Source organism: Chiloscyllium punctatum, chromosome 5 (genome assembly GCF_047496795.1).
Source record: "Chiloscyllium punctatum isolate Juve2018m chromosome 5, sChiPun1.3, whole genome shotgun sequence".
Lineage (NCBI taxonomy): Eukaryota > Metazoa > Chordata > Chondrichthyes > Orectolobiformes > Hemiscylliidae > Chiloscyllium > Chiloscyllium punctatum.
The window spans coordinates 213,483-240,367 of NC_092743.1; the positions used below are offsets into that span (position 1 = coordinate 213,483).

The 26,885-nt window shown below is 51.7% G+C and overlaps 1 protein-coding gene across 1 annotated transcript in view; it reads left to right on the forward strand.

Annotated features, from left to right (window-relative positions):
* The window catches only part of LOC140476712 (dynein regulatory complex protein 11-like), a 248,546-nt gene that overhangs the window by 212,614 nt on the left and 9,047 nt on the right, over positions 1-26,885 (forward strand). Inside the window, exons 8-14 of the mRNA XM_072569531.1 lie at positions 769-824; positions 5,771-5,853; positions 7,922-8,029; positions 11,222-11,421; positions 16,975-17,061; positions 21,009-21,186; positions 24,005-24,243. Coding sequence (XP_072425632.1) covers positions 769-824; positions 5,771-5,853; positions 7,922-8,029; positions 11,222-11,421; positions 16,975-17,061; positions 21,009-21,186; positions 24,005-24,243 — 951 coding nt within the window. The remainder of the gene's footprint in view (positions 1-768; positions 825-5,770; positions 5,854-7,921; positions 8,030-11,221; positions 11,422-16,974; positions 17,062-21,008; positions 21,187-24,004; positions 24,244-26,885) is intronic.

The following is a 26,885-nucleotide window of genomic DNA, read 5'->3' on the forward strand; positions in this document are numbered from 1 at the left end:
GGTGTGGGGTGGGGTGGGGTGTGGTGGGGTGGGGTGTGGGGTGGGGTGTGGGGTGGGGGGAGTGGTGGGGTGTGGGGTGGGGTGTGGTGGGGTGGGGTGTGGGGTGGGGTGGGGTGGGGTGTGGGGTGGGGTGGGGTGTGGTGGGGTGGGGTGTGGGGTGGGGTGTGGGGTGGGGTGTGGGGTGGGGTGGGGTGTGGGGAGTGGTGGGGTGGGGTGGGGTGTGGGGTGGGGTGTGGGGTGGGGTGGGGTGTGGGGTGGGGTGGGGGTGGGGTGGGGTGTGGGGTGGGGTGTGGTGGGGTGGGGTGTGGGGTGGGGTGGGGTGTGGGGTGGGGTGGGGTGTGGTGGGGTGGGGTGTGGGGTGGGGTGTGGGGTGGGGTGGGGTGTGGGGAGTGGTGGGGTGGGGGTGGGGTGTGGGGTGGGGACTGTACCATAGAGCAGATCTCTGCTCCCACGTCACACTCTCCAACCCCACCCAGCCCCAAACCCCCAGGACCAGCCAAGGGGAGGTTGGTTTGTTCCCAGTCACCATGAGCACCTACCTCTGTGTTGTCAGGCCCAGGTTCCTGATACAGTCAGAGTGAACACTGACACGGGGCTGTGTTGTTTCTGACACGGGGCTGTGTTGTTTCTGACACGGGGCTGTGTTGTTTCTGACACGGGGCTGTGTTGTTTCTGACACGGGGCTGTGTTGTTTCTGACACGGGGCTGTGTTGTTTCTGACACGGGGCTGTGTTGTTTCTGACACGGGGCTGTGTTGTTTCTCTTTAGGCCAAAGGTAAAGAAAAAGGATCAAAGAAGAAGGAGAAAGATTTTACAGCCAACAGGTAACAAAACTTCAAAGGCCATCCCACCATCTGCAGCAGTTCACTCTGATCCTGGCGTTTTAGTGTGATTGCTCTCTCCCGACTCCATTCCCAAGAGGAACACGGTTCACAGTCACAGACCCCGACTCCCCTGGCATCAGGACCTCAGGACTGACACTCCATGCTGTGGGTCTGGAGTCACATGTAGACCCAGATTGGGGAGGGATAGGAGGAGATGAGTGAACCAATTGGCAGTAGTTTCCTGGTCACCATCCACTCCAGATTTTGTTTGAAATCAAATGTGTCCATCTGCCTCTGTGGGATTTGAATCTGTGCTGCAGAACATTAATCTGGGGATGGGGATGGGGATGGGAGGGGGAGGGAATGGGGGGACAGTCAGGATTCCTCATCCAGTGACAGGACCGTTCCCCCCGTCCTCTCCCCTGACTATCTTCACCAGTCAGCATCCGGGTCTAGCACCCTCTGGGGAAATGGGGACATCACTGAACTACACGAGATGCCTCAGGACCTGGGGTTAAATCCTATCCCTACAACTGCTGGAGCTTCAATTCAAATGATCATTAATCTGGACGTGCGTATTGTTGAAAAAAAAGACACAGTTTGTTAAATCATTTCATCTCACTCTCATCAGGACAATTCACAAGAATACCACTTCAAGGAGAAAACCAATATTTATATTGCATGGGGGGAGAGGGTAGCATTGTGCCTTAGTGGTTAGCACTGCTGCCGCACGGCGCCAGGCACCCAGGTTCAATTCCATCCTCAGGCGTCTGTCTGTGTGGAGTTTGCACATTCTCCCCGTGTCTGTGTGGGTTTCCTCCGGGTTCTCTGGGTTCCTAAAATGTGCAGGTTAGGGGGATTAGCTGTTGGAAATATGGGATTACAAGGTTAGGGGGAGGGTCAATTGGCCGTGGGGAATAGGGGATTACAGGGTCAGGGGGAGGGTCAGAGTGGCCGTGGGGGATGGGGGATTGCAGGGTCAGGGGGAGGGTCGATGCAGAGTTGATGGGCCAAGCGTTTTTAAATTTTATTTATTTATTTTGTGGGACCTGGGGGTCACTGGCTGGGCCCAGTATTTCCTGCCCCGTCCCTAGTTGCCCCTTGAGAAGGTGGGGGTGAGCTGCCTTCTTGAACCGCTGCAGTCCATGTGCTGTAGGGTGACCCACAATGTCCTTATGGAGGGAATTCCAGGACCCAGTGACAGTGAAGGCAGAGCAATTATATTTCCAAGTCGGGATAGTGAGGGGCTCGGAGGGGAACCTGCAGGGGGTGGTGTTCCCATGGATCTACTGTCCTTGTCCTTCTCAATGGAAGTGGCCGTGGGTTTGGAAGGTGCTGTCTGAGGATCTTTGGTGAATTCCTGCAGTGTATCTTGTAGATAGTACACACTGCTGTTACTGAGCATCGGTGATGGAGGGAGGGGGTGTTTGTGGATGTGGGGCCAATCAAGTGGCTGCTTTGTCCTGGATGGTGTTGAGCTTCTTGAGTGTCGTTGGAGCTGCCCCCATCCAGGGGCAAGGGGGGGAGTATTCCATCACCCTCCTGACTGTGCCTTGTAGAGGGTGGACAGGCTTTGGGGAGTCAGGAGGGGAGTTACTCGCTGCAGGATTCCCAGCCTCTGACCTGCTCTTGTAGCCTCTGTGTTTATGCAATGAGTCCAAGTGCGTTTCTGGTCAACAGTAACCCCCAGGATGTTGATAGTGGGGGATTCAGTGATACTAACACCATTCAATGTGAAGGGGTGATAGTTAGATTGTCTCTTATTGGTGATGGCCATTGTCTGGCAGTTGTGTGCGGTGACTGTTACTTGTCACTCATCATCCCAAGCCTGGAGATTGTCCAGAACCTGCTGCATTTGATCACTAACTGCTCCAGTGTCTGAGGAGTTGTGAATGGTGCTGAACCATCAGCGAACATTCCCACTTCTGACCTTATGACAGAGGGAAGGTGATTGATGAAGCAGCTGAAGATGGTTGGGCTTGGGACACTCCCCTGAGGGACTCCTGCAGAGATGTCCTGGAGCTGAGATGACTGACCCTCCAACAACCACAACCATCTTCCTGTGTGTCAGGTCTGACTCTAACCAGTGGAGAGTTTGACCCCCATACCCATTGATTCCAGTTTTGCTCGGGGGTCCTTGATGTCACACTCGGCCGAATGCAGCCTTGATATCAAGGACTGTCCCTCTCCCCTCCCCTCTGGAACTCAGCTCCTTTGTCCATGTTTGACCCAAGGCTGGAATGAGGTCAGGAGCTGGGTGACCCTGGGGGAACCCAAACTGGGTGTCACTGAGCAGGTTGTTGCTGAGTGGGTGCTGCTTGATAGCTCTGTTACTGACCCCTTCCATCACGTTACTGAGGATCGAGAGGAGATTGATGGGGCAGGAATTGGCCAGGTTGGATTTGTCCTGCTTTTTGTGTACAGGACATACCTGGGCAATTCCCCACATTGTCGGGTAGTTGCCAGTGTTGTAACTGGACTGAAACAGCTTGACGAGGGGAGCAGCAAGTTCTGAAGCACACGTCTTCAGTACTATTGCGGGAACGTTATCAGGGCCTTTTGCTTTTGCAGTATCCAGTGCCTCCAGCCATTCCTTGATATCACGTGGAGTAAATCGAATTGTTTGGAGACTGTATCTGTGATGCGGGGGATCACTGGAGGAGCCCGAGATGGATCATCCACTTGGCATTTCTGACTGAAGGTTACTGCAAATATTTCAGCCTTATCTTTTGCACTGATGTGCTGGGCTCCTCCATCATTGAGGATGGGGATATTTGTAGAGTCTTCTCCTCCATTGAGTTGTTGAATTATCCACCACCATTCATGACTGGATGTGGAAGGACTGTAGAGCTTAGATCTGATCCTTTGGTTGTGGGATCGTTTAGCTCTATCACTTGCTGTTTATGCCATTTGGCAAGTAGTCCTATTTGGTGTCTTCACCAGGTTGACACCTCATTTTTAGATCTGCCTGGTGCTGCTCTTGGCATGCCCTTCTGCACTCTCCATTGAACCAGGGTTGATCCCCTGACTTGATGGTAGTGGTTGAGTGGGGGATATGCTGGGCCATGAGGTTACAGATTGTGCTGGAGTCCTGTTCTGCTTCTGTTGATGAACTAGATGGCTGTTTCTGACAATCGACAAACTTTTCACAATCATCAGTTAATTCCAGATGTTTTTTATTGAATTCAAATTCCACTATTTATTGTGGCAGGATTCAAACCCAGATCCCCAGAACATTCCCTGGATCTATCGACTAATAGTCCAGCAATGATACATACCATTGGGCCATTGTCCTGTTCTGCACTGCAGGGATGCGAAACATCACTTGACAAGTGGACTTTGTTTGGCCGATGTGTTGCCATGGAGAATGCACCAGTTAATAATGAGTAACAGTTAACTAACAACCTTTGATTTAATTTTACGGCAGATTGATTCTGATTGGTCAAATCATAGCTCTAAGAACTGACCCAGAGAATTACTCTCAGCGATGTTGGTGAGTTGTGACAGAGCAATGCAGATGCACATTCTTTCTATCTGCATGGAACAGACCCTGTCAGTTAGTATCTGTCACCACTCTGTGAGCCAGACTGACAATGTCAGCATCAGTCTTTACACCTTCAAGATTATTCAGTAAATGCTGTCCAATGACAGGATCCTATCGAACACTGTGACACTGTTGTGTGCTTTGTAAACACGAGCAGGTTGGGTAAAGAGAGGAGTGACATAGATTTGATGTGATCAGCCAGTCTTTGGGATCAGTACCTGAGGGATTGACATCACGCTGGATCGGAAGCTCATTGTACACATGACTTGTTTGTGTCCATGCCTGGCAGCAGCCTGCTGTTACTGGGAACATTACAATTACACAGTCGTGTGACAGAATAACTCACTTCACCTGCTGCTTAAACCTTTCAGAGATCTGACCCTGTCTGGGAGTATGCTGGGGAAAACAGCACACAGTTTACAGTAAAAAGTGAACTCACTTCACCTTTCTGTGAATGTTTACAAAATATCGTGGTAATGATCAGAACAGACGTGTCATTGTCTCCCAGGGTGACTATCACACACCATAATCAGAATCAGGTTTGTACAGTGCCCTTCATAACGGAGGGTCAGTGCTGAGGGAGTGGGCACTGTCGGAGGGTCAGTGCTGAGGGAGTGGGCACTGACGGAGGGTCAGCGCTGAGGGAGTGGGCACTGACGGAGGGTCAGTGCTGAGGGAGTGGGCACTGACGGAGGGTCAGTGCTGAGGGAGTGCTGCACTGTCGGAGGGTCAGTGCTGAGGGAGTGGGCACTGTCGGAGGGTCAGTGCTGAGGGAGTGGGCACTGTCGGAGGGTCAGTGCTGAGGGAGTGGGCACTGTCGGAGGGTCAGTGCTGAGGGAGTGCTGCACTGTCGGAGGGTCAGTGCTGAGGGAGTGGGCACTGTCGGAGGGTCAGTGCTGAGGGAGTGGGCACTGTTGGAGGGTCAGTGCTGAGGGAGTGGGCACTGTCGGAGGGTCAGTGCTGAGGGAGTGGGCACTGTCTGAGGGTCAGTGCTGAGGGAGTGGGCACTGTCTGAGGGTCAGTGCTGAGGGAGTGGGCACTGTCGGAGGGTCAGTGCTGAGGGAGTGGGCACTGTCGGAGGGTCAGTGCTGAGGGAGTGCCGCACTGTCTGAGGGTCAGTGCTGAGGGAGCGGGCACTGTCGGAGGGTCAGTGCTGAGGGAGTGGGCACTGTCTGAGGGTCAGTGCTGAGGGAGTGGGCACTGTCTGAGGGTCAGTGCTGAGGGAGTGGGCACTGTCGGAGGGTCAGTGCTGAGGGAGTGGGCACTGTCGGAGGGTCAGTGCTGAGGGAGTGGGCACTGTACATAATGGATGTGATGGTTTTAAAAATCCCAGTGCTGAGATTCTGGAGAGCTCCTTCCCTGCTGTGCTGGAGGATGTGACAATGTTCCCTTTGTGTTTCAGGAGTTTGAACTCTCTGTGCGATGAGTTGATTGAACAGGGATTGTTGAAGGCAGCCCCACAGGTTCCTCTGGCCAGTTATTTAGGTGAGTATCTGACTCTGGGTCCTAGTCATTGACTGACATTCCCTCCTGTCCAACCCCATTGTCCTGCTCAGCTTCAACCTAAACCCTTTCCCTTTCACCCTTGACCTTCAGCCACAAAGATCAAACACTAACTGATATTAGGGGATGTTTGTGTGGATCTGATGCAAAACTGAAGGAATGATGATATATAGCCCAGGCTGGAGGGTTTGATTTATAAGGAGAGGCTGGACAGCTGGGACGTTTTCCCTGGAGCGTCGGAGGCTGAGGGGTGACCTGATAGAGGTTTATAAAATTGCAGGTGGGGGGGGGTGCATGGATAGGGTAAATAGACAAGGTTTTTTTACTCAAAACTGGAGGGAATAGGTTAAAAGTGAGAGGGAAAAGATTTAAAAGGAACCTAAGGGGTAACCTTTTTACCCAGAAGGGTGGTTCATACGTGGAATGAGCTGCCAGACGAGGCTATAGTTACAGATACAGTATCAACATTTAAAAGACATGATCCAAGACCCTAAAGGAGCCTTCCACATCCATCAAAGTTTTACTTGCACATTCACTAATATCATTTATTGTATCCGTTGCTCCCGATGCGGTCTCCTCTACACTGGGGAGACTGGACACCTCCTAGCAGAGCGCTTTAGGGAACATCTCCGGGACACCCGCACCAGTCAACCACACCGCCCTGTGGCCCAACATTTCAACTCCCCCTCCCACTTTGCCGAGGACATGGAGGTCCTGGGCCTCCTTCACCGCCGCTCCCTCACCACCAGACGCCTGGAGGAAGAACGCCTCATCTTCCGCCTCGGAACACTTCAACCCCAGGGCATCAATGTGGACTTCAACAGTTTCCTCATTTCCCCTTCCCCCACCTCACCCTAGTTCTAAACTTCCAGCTCAGTAACTGTCCCCATGACTTGTCTGGACTTGTCCTACCTGCCTATCTTCTTTTCCACCTATCCACTCCACCCTCTCCTCCTTGACCTATCACCTTCATCCCCTCCCCCACTCACCCATTGTACTCTATGCTACTCTCTCCCCATCCCCACCCTCCTCTAGCTTATCTCTCCACGCTTCAGGCTCACTGCCTTTATTCCTGATGAAGGGCTTTTGCCCAAAACATCGATTTCGAAGCTACTTGGATACTGCCTGAACTGCTGTGCTCTTCCAGCACCACTAACCCAGAAGATAAATAGAAAAGGTTTAGAGGGAAATGGGCCAAACACAGGGAAGCCTGGTTAGCATGGGCAGGTTGGACCGAAGGGTCTGTTTCTGTGCTGCATGACCCGAGGATCCGAGACTCTATTTCCACTCAAGAACCTGCAGGAGTTGTTGTATCTGCTGCTCTTGTCCTTCTGGATGGAAGTGGTCGTGGGTTTGGAAGGTGCTGTCTGAGGATCTTTGGTGAATTTCTGCAGTGTATCTTGTAGCTGGTAAACACTGCTGCTACTGAGCATCGGGGGTGGAGGGAGGGGGTGTTTGTGGGTGTGGGGTCAGTCAGGTGGGGGCTGCTTTGTCCTGGATGGTGTTGAGCTTCTTGAGTGTTGTTGGAGCTGCCCCCATCCAGGGAAGGGGGGAGTATTCCCTCACCCTCCTGAGTTGCACCTTGTAGATGGTGGACAGGCTTTGGGGAGTCGGGAGGTGAGTTACTCGCTGCAGGATTCCCAGCCTCTGACCTGCTGTTGTAGCCTCTGTGTTGATATCACGTGGAGTGAATCGAATTAGCTGGAGGCTGGGAGCTGTGACTCTGGGGACAACTGCAGGAGGCTGAGATGGACCTTCCACTTGGCACTTCTGTCTGAAGATTACTGTGAAAGTTTCAGCCTTATCTTTCACACTGATGTGCTGGGGCTCTTCCATTACTCAGGATGGGGATATTTGTGGAGCCTCCATACATACATACATAACTGGGTGGGGTAGGACTGCAGAGCTTAGATCTGATCCATTGGCTGTGGGATCATTTACCAGCCTGTGCTGTTTCACTGAATTGTCCTGCCCTGACTCTTCCTGCAGCCTATTCTCACCCTCTTCTCTGACCACTGCCTGACTTACTGACTGGCTCATGTTTCCACAGGAGATTTCAGTTACTTAGGGAGCACCCTGCTCGGTGCCAACATCAACCCAATGCCATCACTGTACGATATCCGCCAGATCATCACCATGTACGCCATCCTGCCCTTGGGTAAGTGATTGGATTACACCTTTACCCAGCTCACACACTCTGGGCAACTCCAGACCAGAGGGAACAGCTAAAAGGACAGAGATAACCCACTCAGAGTCTCTCTCACACACAACAGCCATGGCCTCCATGTTTCCAAAGTGTGTCTTGGTGTAAACCTGTCACACTGTCCTCACCTCACCCTGGCATCAGCTGTGGGCAACAGGCTATAGAAGGGTCAACCTGAGGTGAGAGGTCAGTGCTGAAGGGTCAGGTCTGGGTGAGAGGGTCAGTACTGGAAGGTCATGCCTGAGGGTTAGTGTTGACCAATTAGCCCTGAGACGTGGGTCAGTGCCGAGGGGTCAGGGTCAGTGCCGAGGGGTTAGAGGTCAGTGCCGAGGGCGTGGGGGGGTCAGTGCCAAGGAGGTCGGGGTCAGTGCCGAGGGGTTAGAGGTCAGTGCCAAAGGGTCGGGGTCAGTGCCAAGGGTTGGGGGGGAGGTCAGTGCCGAGGGGGTGGGGTCAGTGCCAAGGGGTTAGAGGTCAGTGCCAAAGGGTCGGGGTCAGTGCCGAGAGGCTGGGGTCAGTACCAAGGGGATGGGGTCAGTGCTGAGGGTAGATAACAAGGGGACAAGTTCCAAATGCTCAGGACAAGAAAAAACGCTCTTTCCTTCCCTTTGAGATATTGTTGACCATCTTGGATTCTCCCTGCCCTTACCTGCCAACTGAAACCCTGATATAATCACCCTCATGTTGTTTTTACATACCTTCGTGAATTGCCTACAGATCTGTTCCTCCATTGCCCGCTAACTATTCGAGAGACTATCATACATTCCAAGGAATATGGCTGCTCCTTTTTTATTCCTAAATTCTACTCTCAAAGCCTCATTTGAAAGACTCTGCCAAGATATCCTCCCTCCTTACCATAGTAACTGACTCGTGAATTAACAAGACAACAGCACTTCCCCTCTGCCACCCTCCCCTGTCCTGTCTTAAGATGCTATACCCTGGAATATTGAGTTACCAGTCCTGCTCCTTTCGTCCCAATTCCCTGTATCAATCCATACCCTTACCTCATTGGCCTTCCCTCTAATACCCATTGGATTATAGGAGAAGGCCTCCAGGCTTGTGTTAATTCCCTGGGACACTAGTGATACTGAGGCCAAAGGCTACCTCCACCTCCCAGGTGCACATGTCCAGTGTGTGGCCAGAGATCAGGCTCTAGGATCAGGTTCATCACAAACACCACAGATCCCAGGACCAGTGACACGGAATCTCCTGACAGGTTAGTGAGTGATGGTCACCAGCTGCTTTGAGACACAACATTATCAGAACTCTTCACGCAAATATTGTGACAAATTCCTGTCTGTTAGTTAAACACAACTTCCTCTTTAGAAATCCAAGCCGGCTCTTCCTGATTTTCCCACCTTTTTCCATGTGATTATGGACTCTATCCTGAATAATTGTTTCTAGAAGCTTCCCCACCCCTGATGGTAAACTGACTGGCCTGTAATTTTTGGGATTATCCTTCCAGTCTTGCTTAAACAATTCTCCAATTCTCTGGCAGCTCCCCTGAGTCTGGGGAAGACTGAAAGATTGTGACCAGTGTTCCCACAATTTGTATCCTCACTTTCTTCAGACTTCTGGGATGTACCTCACCCAGTCCCAGTGCCTTGTCAACTTTCACATCAGCCAATGATGTTCTAAATTTATGAATTAATGTATCTCGCTCAGTCATTGTATTGTCAACAATGTACTTTCAGAGCACCCACAATGTCACAGAAATAAAATCGAAGAGAACCCCTTCCAGCCAGCTCCACACTCATTGTGATCACTCAATCAAAACCTTTTCTCAAGGCCACCTATTGACTCTTTCTAAGCGAGATGGGGTCCAGTCTGCCAATCCTTTCCTGGTACTTACTTCCACAAATTTCTGATATCATTCTTATGAATCTTCTTTATTTACTGTTTCCAGTTTATAATATGGTGACCAGATTTACACAGAGTACTTCAAAACGTGGTCCAACCAAGGGTGGGTAGAGGTTGAGCAGATCTTATCTACTTTGTGACGCTGTCCCTCTAGAAAGTGACAGATGGAGTTTAATTCAGATAAATGTGAGGTGCTGCATTTTGGAAAGGCAAATCTCAGCAGGACTTATACACTTAATGGTAAGGTCCTGGGGAGTGTTGCTGAACAAAGAGACTTTGGAGTGCAGCTTCATAGCTCCTTGAAAGTGGAGTCACAGGTAGATAGGATAGTGAAGAAGGTGTTTGGTATGCTTTCCTTTATTGGTCAGGAGATGGGAGGTCATATTGTGGCTGTACAAGACATTGGTTAGGCCACAGTTGGAATATTGCGTGCAATTCTGGTCTCCTTCCTATTAGAAAGCTGTTGTGAAACTTGAAAGGGTTCAGAAAAGATTGTCAAGGATGTTGCCAGGGTTAGAGGATTTGAGCTATGGGGAGAGGCTGAACAGGCTGGGGCTGTTTTCCCTGGAGCGTCGGAGGCTGAGGGGTGACCAAATCAAGAGGGACATGGATAGGATAAATAGACAAAGTCTTTTCCCTGGGGTCGGGGAGTCCAGAACTAGAGGGTATAGGTTTAGGGTGAGAGGGGAAAGATATAAAAGGGACCTAAGGGGCAACTTTTTCACGCAGAGGGTGGTACGTGTATGGAATGAGCTGCCAGAGGATGTGGTGGAGTCTGGTACAATTGCAACATTTAAGAGGCATTTGGATGGTTATATGAATAGGAAGGGTTTGGAGGGATATGGGCCGGGTGCTGACAGGTGGGACTAGATTGGGTTGGGATATCTGGTCAGCATGGACGGGTTGGGCTGAAGGGTCTGTTTCTGTGCTGTAAGTCTCTGTGACTCTCTGACTCTAAATGAAACGTAATGCTTGGTTTGCATTTTTAAAAATGGTGGTCTTGGTAACACAGTGTTCAGGATTGGGGTCCATGATCCATTGGTGTGTGAACTCCATCTCAATCGGCACCTCCCAACCAGTAAGTGACCTGTCCACCCGGGCGGGCTCAGTGTGGATGCCAACTTGTACATTTGTGCTTGCAACACATCAGTGTTGGTGAGCAAACTGTGTGAACCCCCTCCCCCACCCCCCACCCCGCCCCAGGATTGGGCTTTGGCAACCACGGGGGTCTCAGCTGGGTCTCTCCCTGACCAATAGAGATCCTCTGCTTTCTCACTCTGCTCTCTGTAGGCTCCCAGCCACTCCATGAGAAAGCTCCCCTGGTGAAGTCCATCCTTCTGGCTGGTCCCCACGGAGTGGGCAAGAAGATGTTGGTGCACAGTATCTGCACCGAGTCCTGTGCCACACTGTTTGATTTGACAGCGAAGAACATCGCCGGGAAATACCCAGGAAAAGCAGGTCTGCAAATGATGCTTCACATGGTCTTAAAGGTAGGGTCACTCACTGGGAGAGGGCCAGGGGCTGGAGGGGGTCTGTGAGGGTTGGGGGTGGAGCTGGGGGTGTTGGGAGGGGGATTTGTGGGGTATCTGGGAACTGGGAGTGTTCAGAGGGGGCTGGGGTGGGGGGTCTGGCAGGGGGAGGGGACTGGGCTCTGTGGGGGCTGAATAAAGTTTGTGATAAGGATTTGAAATGTTCAAGACAATGACACTGGAAAGTGGGATAGTGTTAGTAGATCAGTGTAAACTTGATGGGCCAAATGGCCTCTTCTGTGCTGCATGACTCCCTGAATGTAAGAGGAGGCCATTCAACCCATCTTTGACAGAACTATCCAAAAACACCCAGCTCTATGGCTATTGTTCCTGTTCAGGGTTCAGGGAGAGAGTTTCAGTGTGATGCTAGGAGCTGGGAGATGGGCTGAAGGGACTGAATGAGGATAGAGGTGGGAGGAAGGTCAGGGAGGAATGACAGAGTGTGGGGCCATGGGGGAGGAAGGGGTCACTGTTGAGTCCAGGAATCACAACTACTGGACTGGTCTGGATTGGGCTGGGTTAGGCTGGACTGAATGGGGCCAGACTGGGCTGGGCTGGACTGGGCTGGGCTGGACTGGGCTGGATTGTACTGGACTGGGCTGAGCTGGACTGGGCTGGACTGTACTGGGCTGGGCTGGATTGTACTGGACTGGGCTGGGCTGGGCTGGGCCGGGCTGTACTGGGTCGGGCTGGGCTGAACTGGACTGGGCTGGGCTGGACTGTACTGGGCTGAGCTGGATTGGGCTGGACTGGGCTGGACTGTACTGGGCTGAGCTGGATTGGGCTGGACTGGGCTGGGCTGTACTGGGCTGAGCTGGACTGGGCCGGGCTGTACTGGGCCGGGCTGGGCAGTACTGGGCCGGGCTGGGCAGTACTGGGCCGGGCTGGGCTGGGCCGGGCTGGGCTGGGCTGGGCTGTACTGGGCCGGGCTGGGCCGGGCTGGGCCGGGCTGGGCTGGGCTGGGCTGTACTGGGCCGGGCTGTGCTGGGCCGGGCTGTGCTGGGCCGGGCTGTACTGGGCCGTGCTGGGCCGGGCTGTACTGGGCCGTGCTGGGCCGGGCTGGGCTGGGCTGGGCCGGGCTGGGCTGGGCTGGGCTGGGCCGGGCTGGGCCGGGTACTGTTCTGGAGAAAGACACTAACACTGAATGGTGTAGGAGTCTCTGACTGTATTCTGAAGGACGGTGGTGACATTGTTGAGCGAACGATTGTGTATTTCCGAGGAGAGGGAGCCTTCTGCTCTCCAACCACATGGTGGCTCTCCAGTTCGGTCCGATCCCAGCACTGGCACATTTCCCAGCTCTCCAACTCCATCGTGCTCTCTCTCTCTCTCTCTCCCTCTCTCTCTCTCTCTCTCTTACTCTGTCTCTCTATCTCCTTCTGTCTCTATCTCTCTGTGTGTCTCCGTCTCCTCCTCTCTGTCTCTCTCTTTCTCTCTGCCTGTCTCTCTCTCTCGCTCTGTCGCTCTTTCTCTGTCTCTCTCTGTCCCTCTCCCTCTCTCTCTCTCTCACTCACCTCTCTCTCTCTCTCTGCCTCTCTCTCTCTCTCTGTCTCCCTCTCCCTCTTTCTCTCCCTCTCTACCCCTCTCTCTCTATCTCTCCCTCTCCCTGTCCCTCTCCCTCTCCATCTCTGTCTCTGTCTGTCTGTGTTCTAGCTCCAGACAGTGGTAGGGTCTGGGTACCTGACCATGAGGTGGGGGTATTCTGGCTGTGTGTGGGGAGCTGGGATGCCCGAGTGATCACAGACTGAGGATGGAGGTAGTGGATTTGTTTTTCTGGCACCAGTGAGATCTGGACATTTCCATTTTTCTGGCTGTTTCTGTTTATCAACCTGTCTTTTATACACTGAGATGGAACTGCAGAACAGCAACTTTGTACACCCCCAGACTCGAGTACGTGTGTGAATAAATATCTGAACCTAAATCCTATTTCTCTCTCCCTGGCTCGCTCTCTGACACGTTTTCTGTCTCTCAGCCTCTGTCATTCTCATGCTCTCTCTCTCTCTCTCTCTCTCTCTCACACCAGGTAACTTCCTCTTAGTTCCTCATTTATGTTCTCCACCCCTCTCAGAACCCCCCTCCGCCCCTCTCTGCCCCTTGTATCTGGGAGAATCTCAGGGCTGTGTGTCTCTGGCCATAAGACCATGAGATATATGAGTTGGATGTGGCTGTTTGGCCCATTGAGCCTACTCCACCTTCCAATCATGGCTGATCTGTTTCTGAATCCCATTTTCCTGCCTTCTCCCTATAAGCCTTGTTCCCCTTACTAATCAATAGCCAATCTCTGTCTTAAATATACTCAACGACTTATCCTCCACAATTCTCCTGCAGCACACAGATTCCCCACCCTCTGACTGAAGAAGTCCCTCTACATCTCAGGTCTGAAGGGTTGTCTCTTCACCTGAGACTGTGCCCTCAGATCCTAGTCGCTCCTGCTGGTGGGAACATCTTCACCGTATCCACTCTATCCAGGCCTCTCAGTATTCTCGAAGGTTCAATCAGATCCCCCTCATCTTTCTAAACACCTTTGAGTGCAGACCCAGAGTTCTCAACCATCCCCGGGATCATTGTTGTAGACAGTTCACAGAGGTGTGTTAGTGCAATAATTGGATAATTACTGTATCCTCAGGGATTTCAGCTTTCCCCAAAGTAAATTGGGATAGTCATAGTGAGTTTTGAGATTTTGGATGTAGGTTTGCTCTCTGAGCTGGAAGGGATTGTCAAAGTGTGAAGGGTTTAGAAGGGGAGTATCCAAGGGAGGTTTTTGCAGAAGGCCCAACAGGGGACAGTGTAGTGCTGGATCTGGTCTGTGGAAAGAAGCCAGACAAGTGTTTGATGTGGCAGTTGGCGAGCATTTTAGCAATAGTGACCACAACATAGTGCAGTTCAAATTTATTCTGGACGAGGAAAAAGATGGCCTGCAAAAGACAGCTTTGGAAGGCATAAATTATTAAAATAAAGCAGGATCTGACCACAGTAGACAGGGAATAGCTGCTTATGGGTAATGTTATGGTTGAGCAGGGGGTAAGGTGGTAGTGGTGGTGGGATACATTCAAAAATGAGCTGGGAGAGTGCAGGCCCAGCATGTTTCCTTTTGGGGGAAATGTAAGCAGCAATACGTTCAGAGAATCTTGCATATCCAGGACAATTCATGACTGGATGAGGAAGAGGAGAAGAAATTTTAGCAAGTCCAGATGGAACAATTCAGCTGTGGTCCTTGAGGAATACAAGAAATGTAGGAGGGACCTTGAGAAAGCAATTAGAAGAGCAAAAGGGGGGCATGAGAAAGGACATTGTGAACAGGATTAGGGAGAATCCTAACCTATTTTATAAATATTTTATAAATTACATTAAAGGGAAACAGTTAAGCAGGGAAAGAGTAGGGCCCATTAGGAACCAAGGGGGCAGCCTATGTGTGAAGCCGCAGGATATTGGAAGGATGTTAAATAAATACTTCTCTTCGATCTTCACGCAAAAGGAAGTGAACGTAGGTTCAGAATTCAGGAACAGGGACTGCAAGGAACTTGCAGTTTGACATGGGAAATGGGGATATATAGGAGGCCCTGTTGAGCTTAAAAATGGACAGTTCCCCTGGCCTGGATGAATTATATTCCAGGCTGCTGCAGGAGGTGAGGCAGGGAATTGCAGGGACACTGACACAAATATTTAATTCCTCTCTGACCACAGGGGAATGGAGGGTGACTAATGTGGTTCTACTTTTCAAGAGAGGTAGTAGAAGTGAGGATTTGTGTACAACACCCTCAGTCCTACATTGACCACTCACTTCTCTGTGCCTGAGGTTAGATTCCTGAATCTTTCCATAATCTGTCATGGTCTTGCTCTGGACAATTTAATAACGTCTTTTGAACCCTACCCCCCCTGACCTGTAACTTCTTCCATAATTTTACACACAGCTGAACCCCCACAGATCTCCCTCAGCCCTACACATTGCCCTCGTTCAGTGATTCACCAGGACCCTGAGTTCTGGTCATGAAAGATCACAGAGAATGCTGTTCCTCTTCACTACAGGAGGCTCTTCAACCCTGCTTACACTTTCTTCACTCTTATCAGTACGACACTCTCAATTCCAGTTCTCTTGTAGTGTCTCAAATCTCTCTCTCTCTCCTTCCCTCCATCCCTCACCATCCCTCTCCCACTCTTTCTCTCTGGCACACTCTTGCAGATGACACAGAAATTGTCCGTGTTGCTGACGGTGAGCAGAAAGGTTCTAGGTTTGAGGAGGATATAAACAGATTGGGCAGATCAATGGCAGATGGAATTTAACCCTGATATATGTGAGGGCAAGCACTTTGGGAGAAGGAACAAGACAAGGGAGCACTCAATGAATGGCAGGACACTAGGAAGCTCACTGGAACAGAGCTGACAGTGACCGAGCAGGTTAATAGGATGGTAAGAAGGTGGAGAGACACTTACCTTGATAAGAGCAGGGAGGTGATGTTGGAGCTGTACAGGATTAGTGTTGGAAAGCAGGATTATTGTATTCTTGGTAGTATAGACTTGACAGGCTGAAGGACCACTTCTGTACAATATGATTCTATGATTCACTTTCTATCCCCACACACTCTCTCCCTCTCCTCTTCTCCCCTTTCGGTCTCTCCTTCTCTCCCATTCCCAATCTATGTTAATTAAATTAAGATAAGGGTATAGGTTATTGTTGAATTAAGTATGAATGGAACTAATAAAGAGAGATTTGTCTGTAATTTCTGTGTCCATGAGGTCACTGTTGGTCACAGCTGAACTCGGATTGTGAGGCTGCTGTCTTTCTCACTGTATCTAACGTTGGGCTTTAGCTGGAGTCACAGACTCCTCTAAGGAGCTGTCTGTCTAACTTTAGGGGAACTTGGTTTATGGTTCGAAGAGAGACAGATGCTGGGATGTCCTTAGATACAGAGTATACCGTGTCCGTGGCTTCAAGTCTTTCCCAACTAGTGGGCACCGTCAGAGCTGGGATGTCTCTTGTTCCCCCCGAAAGGACTTCCTGTGACAATGTGACCCACAGACACTGCCCACCCTCTGAGCTTCTCCAGCATTCTGTGTGTTTGTTTCAGATTTCCAGCATCCTTAATTTTGCACTTTTATTTTTACAGAGAGCGAGGGGAGAGACTCAGCGCAGTTCGGGCACTATCACCAATATCACTGTTTTTAACCAGCTTGGGACAACAGATTGTGGTGTCGCATCCTATTCATACTATCTCTCATTCTCTCTCTCATTCTCTCTCTCTCTCTCTCTTTCCCCCGCCACTCCCCCGACCCCCTCTCTCTCCCCCACCCCCTCTCTCTCACCCCTCTCCCCCACTCCCCCCACCCCCTCTCTCTCCCCCACCCCCTCTCTCTCACCCCTCTCCCCCACTCCCCCGACCCCCTCTCTCTCCCCCACCCCCTCTCTCTCACCCCTCTCCCCCACTCCCCCCACCCCCTCTCTCTCCCCCACTCCCCTCTCACCCCTCTCCACCACCACCCCCCCACCCCTACCCCCACCCCCCCCCCCCCCCGCCCCAGGTAGCGAAGCTGCTCCAACCCTCCATTGTCTGGATCGATGAGGCTGAGAAAACCTTCCTGAAGAAAGTGCCGAAAGAGGAAAAAGTGGTCAGTGCACTCCCCAAACCCCCCCTCCCCCCCCCCCCGACACACACACACACACACACACACACACACACACACACACACACACACACACAGACACAGACACACACTCACACAGACACACACACACACACACAGACACACACACACACACAGACACACACACACAGACACACACAGACACACACACACACACACACACACACACAGACACACACACACACAGACACACACACACTGATACACACACACAGACACACACACACATACACACACACACACTCACACAGACACACACACACACACACAGACACACACACACAGATACACACACACAGACACACACACACACAGACACACACAGACACACACACACACAGACACACACACACACACAGATACACACACACACACACACACAGATACACACACACACAGACACACACAGACACACACAGACACACACACACAGACACACACAAACACACAAACACACATACACACAGACACACACACACACACACACACACACACACACACACACACACCTCAACCCCCAAACCCCCACACACTCATCCCCACACTCACACCCCCACACCCAACCCCCACACATGCACCTCAACTCTCAAACCCCCCACACTCACACCCCCACACTCACACCCCCACACCCAAACCCCCACACCCAAATCCCCACACTCACACCCCGACACTCACACCCCCACACCCAAACCCCCACACACTCATCCCCACACTCACACCCCCACACTCACACCCCCACACCCAAACCCCCACTCACACACCTCAACACCCAAACCCCCACACTCACACCCACATACTCACCCACCCACACCCACATACCCACGCATCCAAACCCCCAGACACACACCCAAACCTCCACACCCAAACCCCCACACTCACACCCACACACCCTCACACACACACCCACACACTCACGCTCACACGCTCACACAAACACACAGACACACACACCCTCACATAGACACACACACCCACACCCTCACGCCCACACAGACACACACACTCACACCCACACGCACACACAGACACACACACACCCTCACACAGACACACACACACCCTCACACACACACCCCCCACACACAGACACCCCCACACACCCCACCCCAATCCACAACCTACACCCACAGCCTCACCCACAACCCAACTCACCCACACTGTTACCCACATACCCACAGCCCTATTACAGTCCTATTACAGTCCTATTACAGTGCCAGGTAGCTGAGGGGGTGGGTATGACTGTTCCGTTACGGTGCTGCCCAGTTGCTGAGGGGTGGTGATGAGGAAAGTACTGTCAGGAGGGAGGGAGACAGAGCATCAGGTGAGACCATGCAGTGGTTGGTGTAAAGGTAGATGCATGAAGCAGACAGGCTGTGAGGCAGGTTAGACTAAAATGACCAGAGGATGGGAGTCCAGGCAGAAAGGGAGAATAGGAAGCTATGCAGAGAAAAGTAAAATTGGGTGACAGAATCAGATGGAAAAGACAGGGAGATGGCTAGACTCTAAAGGGCCAATGAGTGTAAGGGCACTTTATCTATATGCCCCATAGTATTCAATACAAAGTCAATTAACTTGTTATGAAAATCAGTACAAAGGGGTATGATTTAGTTTCCATTCCAGACAGCTGCAGGTTGGTGATGACTGGGAATTAAATATCCAAGGGTATCAGGTAATTAGAAAGGGTAGGCAGGAAGCTAAGGGAGGTGGGCTAGCGCTCTTAATTAAGGATGAGATTACAGCGATAGGGTGAAATGATATAGAATCTAAGGAGCAAAATGTTGAATCCGTTTGGGTGGACTTTCAAAGAGATTTTTCACAGTGCTCAAGGAAAGTGTATTCCGGTCAAAAACAAGGGTAAGAGGAGGCAGCCTTGGATACCCAAGGAAATAAAGGAAAGCATCCAATTAAAAGCTCAGGCTTACAAAGTAGCCAAGAGAAGTGGGAAACAGGAAGATTGGGAAAACTTTAAAAAGCAACAAATAAAGCCACAAAGTAAGCAATAAAGAAAAGAAAGATAGATAATGAATGCAAACTAGCACAGAATATAAAAACAGGTAGGAGAAGTTTTTATAAATATATAAAATGGAAAGAGTAGGTAAAGTGGCTGTAGGTCCCTTGCAGGATGAGAATGGGGAATTAATATTGGGTAATGCTGAACCGAACGAGGCCTTGAATGACTATTTTGTGTCAGTCTTCACAGTGGAAGATGTGTCGAAGAATGATGTTAGGGATACGATGGGAGTTGAGGACATCAATTCAATTGTTCTCACTAAAGGGATAGTGCTGAACAAACCTGAGAGTCTGAAGGTGGGTGGGTCCCCTGGTCCTGATGGAATGCATCCCAGGGTGCTGAAAGAAATGGTGGAAGTTATAGTAGATGGGTTCGTGGTAATTTACTAAAATTCCCTGAACTCTGGGCAGGTCCTGGCAGACTGCAAGACAGCGAATAACACATTGCTGTTCAAAAAGGGTGTAGGTAAAAGGCAGGTAACTATAGGCTAGTTCACTTAATGTCTGTAGTCAGGAAAATACTGGAGTTAAAGAAGAAATAGTGAGACATGTGGATGGAAAGAGTTCCATCAGGCAGATGCAGCAGGGAGGGAAAGTCATGTTTGACAAACTGTGTGGAGTTCTTTGAGAATGTAACACGTACAGTGGGTGGAGGGGAACAGGTGGGTGGTTTATACTTGGATTTCGAGAAAGTGCCTCATAAAAGACTCATCTGTAAGATAGGGAAGCATGGAGCTGCGGGGAATGTACTGGCATTATCGAGGGCTGGTTAACCAATAGAAAGCAGAGTTGGGATCAATGGGTGTTACTCTGTTTGGAGATCAGTGGTGAGTGGGGCACCGCAGGAGTCACTGTTCGGCCTGCAACTGTTCCTGATATATATCAATGATTCAGAAGAGGAGACCGAGTGTAACGTCTCCAAGTTTGCTGATGACACTAAACTGAGTGGAAAGGCAAATTGTGCAGGGAATATGGAGGGTCTGCAGAGAAAGTTAAATAGGTTAAGAGAGTGGGCAAGGGTCTGGCAGATGGAGTACAATGTTGGTAAGTGTGAGATTATCCAGTTTGGGATTAAAAATAGTAGGTCAGAGTATTATTTAAATGATGCAAGATTGCAGCATGCTGTTGTGCAGAGGGATTTAGGAGTGCTCGTACATAAATCGCGAAACGTTGTTTTGCAGGTGCAACAGGTAATCAGGAAGGTAAATCGAATATTGGTTTTCATTGCTAAAGGGATTGAAGTTAAGAGCAATGAGGTGCTGCTGCAATTGTACAAGGTGTTGGAGATGCCCCACCTGGAGTATTGTGCACAGTTCTGGCCTCCTAACTTGAAGAAGGATATATTGGCTTTGGATGTGGTGCAGAGGAGGTTCACCAGGTTGATTCAGGAGATGAGGGGGTTACCCTGTGAGGAAAGGTTGAGCTCCCTGGGATTGTACTCGCTAGAATTTAGAAGAATGAGAGGGGATCTTATAGAAACATGTAAAATTATGAAAGGGATTGATAAGAGAGGAGCAAGTTGTTTCTGCTGGTGGGTGAGACCATGACTAGGAGACATGGCCTCAAGGTTAGGGGGAGTAGATTTACAACAGAGATGAGGAGGAACTGCTTTTCCCAGAGATTGGTGAATCTATGGAATTCTCTGCTCAAGGGAGCAGTAGAGGCAGCTTCATTAAATATATTCAAGACCCAGTTGGATGGGTTTTTGCAAGGTAGGGGAATTAAGGGTTAGGAGGATAATGCAAGTAGGAGGGGCTAAGACGATGGATAGGTAAGCCATGATCTTAATGGTGGAGCAGGCTCGATGGGCCAAACGACCTACTCCTGCTTCTATTACTATGAAACTATGAATAATGTTCTTGCCGGTTTGAGCTGTCACTAACACAGCTGCTCTGTGACAGTTGGAACCAAAACGTTTGAAGAAGAATTTGCCAAAGTTGCTGAAACAGATAAAAGCTGAGGACCGCGTCTTGTTGGTGGGAACATCGAGCCGTCCATTTGACGCTGAGCTGAAACCTCTCTTTAAGGTTTATGATCGAATCATCCTGATCCCACGAGCAGACTACGCCTCCCGTTATCGTGAGTTACATTTCCCACTGATCTGTTACAACCTCTTCCCCACTTGGTCCAAGTGAGGGAGGAAGTCATGTGATTGTTACAGAGCCGACAGAAAGTCTGTGAAAGTCAGTGTCTGGGTCAGGGGTCGGTGTCTGGGACGGGGGTCGGTCTCTGGGTCAGGGGTCGGTGTCTGGGACAGGGTCGGTCTCTGGGTCGGGGTCGGTCTCTGGGTCAGGGGTCGGTGTCTGGGACGGGGGTCGGTGTCAGGGTCAGGGGTCAGTTTCTGGGACGGGATCGGTCTCTGGGTCAGGGATCGGTGTCTGGGTCAGGGGTCGGTATCTGGATCGGGGTCGGTCTGTGGGTCAGGGGTCAGTCTGTGGGTCAGTGTCTGGGACAGGGGTCGGTGTCTGGGACGGGATCGGTCTCTGGGTCAGGGATCGGTGTCTGGGTCAGGGGTCGGTCTCTGGGACAGGGGTCGGTCTCTGGGACAGGGGTCGGTGTCAGGGTCAGGGGTCAGTTTCTGGGACGGGATCAGTCTCTGGGTCAGGGATCGGTGTCTGGGTCAGGGGTCGGTGTCTGGATCGGGGTCGGTCTGTGGGTCAGGGGTCGGTCTGTGGGTCAGGGGTCAGTGTCTGGGACAGGAGTCGGTCTCTGGGTCAGGGGTCAGTGTCTGAGTCAGGGGTCAGTGTCTGGGATGGGGTCAGTCTCTGGGTCAGGGGTCGGTCTCTGGGACAGGGGTCGGTGTCTGGGTCAGGGGTCGTTGTCTGGGTCGGGGTTGGTGTCTGGAACAGGGGTCGGTCTCTGGGATAGGGGTCGGTGTCAGGGTCAGGGATCGGTGTCTGGTACATGGGTCAGTATCTGGGTCAGGGTCGGTGTCTGGGGCAGAGGTCGGCCTCTGGGACAGGGGTCGGTGTCTGGGGCAGAGGTCGGCCTCTGGGACAGGGGTCGGTGTCTGGGTAAGGGGTCTGTCTGTGGGTCAGGGGTCGGTCTGTGGGTCAGGGGTCTGTGTCTGATTCAGGAGTCGGTGTCGGTCTCTGGGTCAGGGGTCGTTGTCTGGGTCAGGGGTCAGTGTCTAGGACAGGGGTCGGCGTCTGGGTCAGGTGTCGGCGTCTGGGTCAGGTGTCGGCGTCTGGGACTGGGGTCGGTCTCTGGGACTGGGGTCGGTCTCTGGGACAGGGGTCGGTGTCAGGGTCAGTGGTTGTTGTCTGGGTCAGGGGTCAGTGTCTGGGTCAGGTGTCGTTGTCTGGGTCAGGGGACGTTGTCTGGGTCAGGGGTCAGTGTCTGGGTCGGGTTCGGTGTCTGGGTCAGGGGTCATTGTCGGGGTCAGGGGTCGGTGTCTGGGTCAGGGGTCAGTGTCTGAGACGGGGTCAATGTCTGGGTCAAGGGTCGATGTCTGGGTCAAGGGTCGATGTCTGGGTCAGGGGTCGGTGTCTGGGTCGGGGTCGGCCTCTGGGGCAGGGGTCGGCCTCTGGGACAGGGGTCAGCCTCTGGGTCAGGAGTCGGCCTCTGGGTCAGATGTCGGCATCTGGGTCAGGGGTCGGCCTCTGGGTCAGGGGTCAGGTCTGCGTCAGGGGTCGGTCTCTGGGACAGGGATCGATCTGTGGGTCAGGGGTCAGTGTCTGGGACAGGGGTCGGTGTCTGGGTGAGGGTCTGGGTTGGGGTCGGGGTCAGGGACGGGGTCGGTCTCTGGGGCAGGAGTCGGCCTCTGGGTCAGATGTCGACGTCTGGGACAGGGGTCGGCCTCTGGGACAGGGGTCGGTGTCTGGGACAGGGGTCGGCCTATGGGTCAGGGGTCGGCCTCTGGGTCAGGGGTTGTTGTCTGGGTCAGGGGTCGTTGTCTGGTTCAGGGGTCGTTGTCTGGTTCAGGGGTCGGTGTCTGGGACAGGGGTCGGTCTCTGGGACAGGGGTCAGTGTCAGGGTCAGGGCTCGGTGTCACGGTCAGGGGTCGTTGTCTGGGTCAGGAGTCAGTTTCTGGATCAGGGGTCGTTGTCTGGGTCAGGGGTCGGTCTCTGGGACGGGGGTCAGTGTCTGGGTCAGGGGTCGGTCTCTGGGTCAGGGTTTGGTGTCTGGGAATGGGGTCGGTGTCTGGGACGGGGGTCGGTCTCTGGGACGGGGGTCGGTCTCTGGGACGGGGGTCGGTGTCTGGGACGGGGGTCGGTGTCTGGTTCAGGGGTCGTTGTCTGGTTCAGGGGTCGGTGTCTGGGACAGGGGTCGGTCTCTGGGACAGGGGTCAGTGTCAGGGTCAGGGCTCGGTGTCACGGTCAGGGGTCGTTGTCTGGGTCAGGAGTCAGTTTCTGGATCAGGGGTCGTTGTCTGGGTCAGGGGTCGATGTCTGGGACGAGGGTCGGTGTCTGGGACGAGGGTCGGTCTCTGGGTCAGGGGTCGGTCTCTGGGACAGGGGTCAGTGTCTGGGACGGGGGTCGGTCTCTGGGTCAGGGGTCGGTCTCTGGGACAGGGGTCAGTGTCTGGGACGGGGGTCGGTCTCTGGGACAGGGGTCAGTGTCTGGGACGGGGGTCGGTCTCTGGGACAGGGGTCAGTGTCTGGGACGGGGGTCAGTGTCTGGACGGGGGTCAGTGTCTGGGACTGGGGTCGGTCTCTGGGACTGGGGTCGGTGTCTGGGACGGGGGTCAGTCTCTGGGACGGGGGTCGGTCTCTGGGACGGGGGTCAGTCTCTGGGTCAGGGGTCGGTCTCTGGGACAGGGGTCAGTGTCTGGGACGGGGGGGTCAGTCTCTGGGACAGGGGTCAGTGTCTGGGACGGGGGTCAGTCTCTGGGACGAGGGTCGGTCTCTGGGACGGCGTGTCTCTCTAACACTGACACTGTTTGTACCTATCGGCAGTGATCTGGAAACATTTAATTGAGGAACATGGTGGAGTTATCAGCAGTGCCCTGGACCTGACCTCGTTGGCGAAGATCTCTGATGGGTACACCCCTGGGCATCTCGTCGAGGTGGTGAAGTCTGTACTGACTGAGCACCGGATCGAGCAGCAGGCAAAGGTGCCCCTGACCGCCAACAACTTCATTCGAGCCCTCAGTAAAATCGAACCTGTCTACCAACAGGAAGAGACTGCTTTCATGGTAAGGAAATTGGAGAGGAGAGACAGAGTGAGACAGAGCGGAGGGGGAGAGAAATGGAGAGAGAGAGGGACAGACAAAGTGATGGAAAGAAGACAAGAAAGACAGAGACAGTGACAGACAGAAAGATGGAGAAAAAGACACAGATGGAGAGAGAGAGGGTGAGAGACAGAGAGAATGAGATGAGGGACAGAGAGACACACACACACACACACACATAGACACACACACATAGACACACACACACACACACATAGACACACACACACACAGACACACACACACATACACACAGACACACCCACACACACACACACAGACACACACACAGAGACACACTCACACACACATACACACATACACACAGACACACACATACACACACACACACACACACACACACAGATGGAGAAAGGGAGGTGGTCAGATAGAATCAGACTGACAGGAAGAATGAATGACAGAAAGAGAGAAGCAGAGAGATTGACAGAGATATAATGAATGAGGAAGAGAAAGAAAGGAAGAGAGATGTGGATTGGACAGAGAGAGCTATGAGTGAGGGAGGAATAAGAGTGAATGTAAGGGACTGGAATTCCCCCAACTCTGTCCCTCACTCTCTAAATCAATGTTACAGACCCTGTGTGTGAGAGCATGGAGTGTATTTCCTAATGCAATTCTTGTGACCTGGGTCCAGGAAGGGCAGCACTGGATGCTAAATATTCTTGGCAACAAGTGTTAAGAAGAGATAGGAAATGAAAAAGAGGAGGAAAGGTGCTGTTTTTGATTAAGCAGAGGATTGCAGTACTGGAGAAAGAGAATGTTTGAACAGGTTCAAGAACAGAATCAGTTTGACTGGAGCTAAGGAATGAGAAGAGTACAGTTGAATTGCTCTGTGGATAATACAGACCAACAGTTAGTGGGAAGGATGGAGAGCCATTGGGTTTTTACAGCACGGGAAAGGCCCTTCGGGCCATCCTGACCACAGAACCCCATTTCCCAGCACTTGGCCTGTAGCCTCGTGTGCTCTGATGTTTCAAGTGCACATCTAAATACTTGTTCCATGTGGTGAGGGTTCCTCCAAGTTCCCAGGCAGTGAGTGTCAGGTTCCTATCACCCTCTGAGTGAAATCCCTCGAAACCTCCCACCCCTTCCCTTAAACCTGTGCCTCCTGGATATTGACCCCTGTACTAAAGGGAAACATATTTCCCAATCTACCCTGACAGTGCCTGGATGAGGGTAACGCTGTGGATGTGGTTTATATGGGTTTCAAGAAGGTGTTTGAACAGTGTCACACTGCAGACCTGTGAGGAAGGTTATGGGTCACAGTATAAAAGGGACAGCAGTCACATTGGCAACAATCCTGCCATCTATACTCCCGTACACCCTTCAGAATAGTATCCTTCTCTTTTATCCTGTCTCTCCATACTCTATCAGCCACCAACCTGCCCACTGCACCAACTACACTCTCCCTCTCCCAATTTACAACTTCATCACTTTTTTTGCATCACAGGTTTTTACAAATCTCATCATAAGATCCATAAAGATCAGCAGAAGCAAGGGTCCTGGTGCCATCTCTGGGAAACTCTACCCCTTCCCTTCCTCCGGTCTGAAAACTATCTCTTCACCCTGGTCCCTAGCACTGAGTCAGTGCTGGATCGACACTGCAGCTCTCCCTCTTCATTCATGGTCTTTGCTCACAAGGTTGCTGTGTGTCAGTGTATCAAACAGCTGCTGAAATCCACAGATAGCACATCGACAGTGCAATCTTCACCAATCTTCTCTGAGAGCTCTTCCAAAAATACAAATCTGTCCCCTGGACTAATCTATATTTCTCCAAGTGATTGTTACGTTAGCCCTGAAGTTGTTGTATAAGTGTCATCGTATTCCAGAGAGCACTGTGTGGTGCTGACAAACCTCCCAATCCGAGTGACGATGGATCAGCTGTTTGCTGGAGTTCTGCTCTGTATTGTACTGGAACTGACAGCCTCATGTTAATCCCCCCAGCAGGGATTACATGTGATAAATCAGAGCTGCACTGCCTTTCAGACCACAATGTTGTGCTGAACCTGACACCAAATTAGACTAATCCTTCCTGCCTGCCCTTGCTCCATATCCCTCCATCCCTTGTACATTGATGTGCTTGGGCTTACAAGCCTCGATTCTATCCACCAGCACTCCCCAGCAACACATTCCAGACTCCTCCCACTCTCTGTGTAAAATACTTGCCCCTCACTTTAAAAGCGCACAGCCCTGTATTTGATTTCCATTTGTCTTCTTTCAATATCATTTAAGAGTCTGCTCATTCTTCCAGACTCATTCAGTCCCTCTTTATTCATCACTTTCTCCCCTTGGCTCCTTCTTAAGGCCCTCATGGTTACCACGTTTCCAAACTATTCGTTTCCGTCCTCTCTCCCAGTGCTCAAAGTTTCACACCTGTAACTCCAACCTGACCAGACACATTGTCATTGCCAGACCGAAAGCTGAAGACTTCGGTGGGCATTTCTTGCTAACTTTGGGAAATTTATTTTGGATTTTTGTTTGGATTTCTGCACTGCTTTTGACATTGGATGGGGCAGTGTTACTGAAATAGTTGAATTGTTTGGCCTAATTCAATCTGTTTCCAGTCACTGTCCTGTAATATTATTTTT